This window comes from Aplysia californica, unplaced genomic scaffold (assembly GCF_000002075.1).
Source record: "Aplysia californica isolate F4 #8 unplaced genomic scaffold, AplCal3.0 scaffold00036, whole genome shotgun sequence".
NCBI lineage: Eukaryota > Metazoa > Mollusca > Gastropoda > Aplysiida > Aplysiidae > Aplysia > Aplysia californica.
In genome coordinates this window covers 1,808,429-1,810,340 of record NW_004797306.1, presented here as the reverse complement: position 1 = coordinate 1,810,340, position 1,912 = coordinate 1,808,429, and the positions used below count along the sequence as shown (strand labels likewise).

At 40.1% G+C, this 1,912-nt stretch overlaps 1 protein-coding gene across 1 annotated transcript in view; it reads left to right on the top strand.

The window, feature by feature from the left end:
- The window catches only part of LOC118479194 (peroxidase-like), a 14,973-nt gene that overhangs the window by 6,450 nt on the left and 6,611 nt on the right, over positions 1-1,912 (top strand). Inside the window, exon 7 of the mRNA XM_035973929.1 lies at positions 451-605. Coding sequence (XP_035829822.1) covers positions 451-605 — 155 coding nt within the window. The remainder of the gene's footprint in view (positions 1-450; positions 606-1,912) is intronic.

The window sequence follows — 1,912 nt, the reverse complement described above, 5'->3', positions numbered from 1 at the left end:
CTGCAATTTTCTTTTCTGCAGGTGTTGAGAGAGTGTTTAGAAGATTTTATGGCGATTTAAAAAAAAAAAGGTACCACATTTTGATTGTGTAGGAAATGTAGTCTTTTGAGTCTTTAAGGTTTTCCTTTCACTTGAGTAATAATAAGTAATCACGCCAACATTAAAAATGAGAAATTTGGCAGTTTTTTCTCCCGACTATGTGGCGGATTTTTTTTCTATTCTTTGTTTATGTATAATGAAGTTTAACTTCACATCAGAGAAATGTAAACATCGGTGGGTTTCTGCTTTTGCCCTGGTGTTTAATGTCAAATAAACAAATAGAGAAACAAACAAACAAACAAACAAAACACACAAACACACAGACAAATAAACAAGATAACAAAAAGCGAAACAAAAGAAAACTCCTCACACACTGCATTTTTTTCTGTTTACCTTTCTACTTTCTTTCAGGATGGCCTTGACCTCGTGTCCTTGAACACCCAGCGAGGTCGCGACCATGGCCTTGCACCATACAACGAGTACAGGAAGATATGTGGCCTGTTTCCCGTGACCTCCTTTGACAGCCCTGTCTTTGCCCCAGGCAACAAGCTGAAATTTGTCTACGAGTAAGTCTTTTAACCCTATCCGTACGTCCTGGGGTTATTTTGTACCCCCGGGGTTGTATTCTTCACATTTTAGAATACTTTTAGTACGAAAATGTCTTTGAAACTTTCAGTATTTCCCAAAAAATAATTTTGACAGACTGCTATGCAAAGCGTACTGATCGGATTAACGGGTAAATTTCCTCTTTGAAAGTGGTGGCACAGAGTTCCCCACGTCGTATGGATACGATAGTAAAACACGACATACGGATAGGGTTAAACGTTATGCATTATATTTTTTTCCTACCCATCAACACACTTTAGATCAATAAGGAATCGGATTTCCAAGCCTGTCTGTCCGGGACCAACCCGCGCTGAGAGGGAAGACACCATTTCACTTTCATCAGAAAAACCCAGATACTTGGTAAACATTAGTCTCACGTTGGAATCGAACTCGGGTGTACTGCCTGATACTCGGAGATGTCATCTCTAGCTCTGAGGTTGAGGCGGAATGGCCCCACCACTGCTTACGGTCACTAGATGCCGTTGAACACTCTGTCATAGTTATATGGCCTATCTACCCAAATTCACACTCATCGGTCCACATTGCGTGCGACAGCAAAGGTTTCTTTTCTAATCCTTACTATCGCCATTTTTCCTCTACTTCTTTTGTATGTTTATCACACTCTTGTGACCAGCTATTTCCTTGGTGCCTTGATAGTCGAAGCAGACTTTGTACTGTTGAAGCTAGAGAGGTGAGCAGAGTAAGCCTGATTCCCTGTAAGGTCGTCTCTGTTGACATCCACCTCTTGGCGCTCATATGATCTTATGCAACTGCAAGCGCCGTAAAATCTCTAATTAAACCCAAAAAGGGCCTAACTGCTATACCAGAGGAGTTTATCCCTACTACTTTGATACTTAAGCTTTCATTGCTGACTTTTGAACTTTCTATCTTGATTATTTGATCGGTAAAAGGTGTATAATTGTAATAAACGTTCGTTCATTATAAATACTGATATTGACCTTTAACACCCAGTGAAGATGATGAGTTATAGACCCGGCTAGCTGCAGCACGTTTCGGAACTAGAGTAGTAAAGAGAGACATGTACAGGAATTACTTATAACAAGCATCTCGTAATGATCACAAATGACACAACTCGCCGTTAACAGCAGTGTCTTACCCTTTCTTAAATGGAGCTCTTATCTGCCTGAACATATGAATGGTTAGTTGAACCTTCTCATGTCCTCGTGTGTGACCTTCAGACGCTATTTTTTATGTTATTGTTGTTTTAAAACAATTGTCCTCCACAACAATACACAACTCCTAGCAT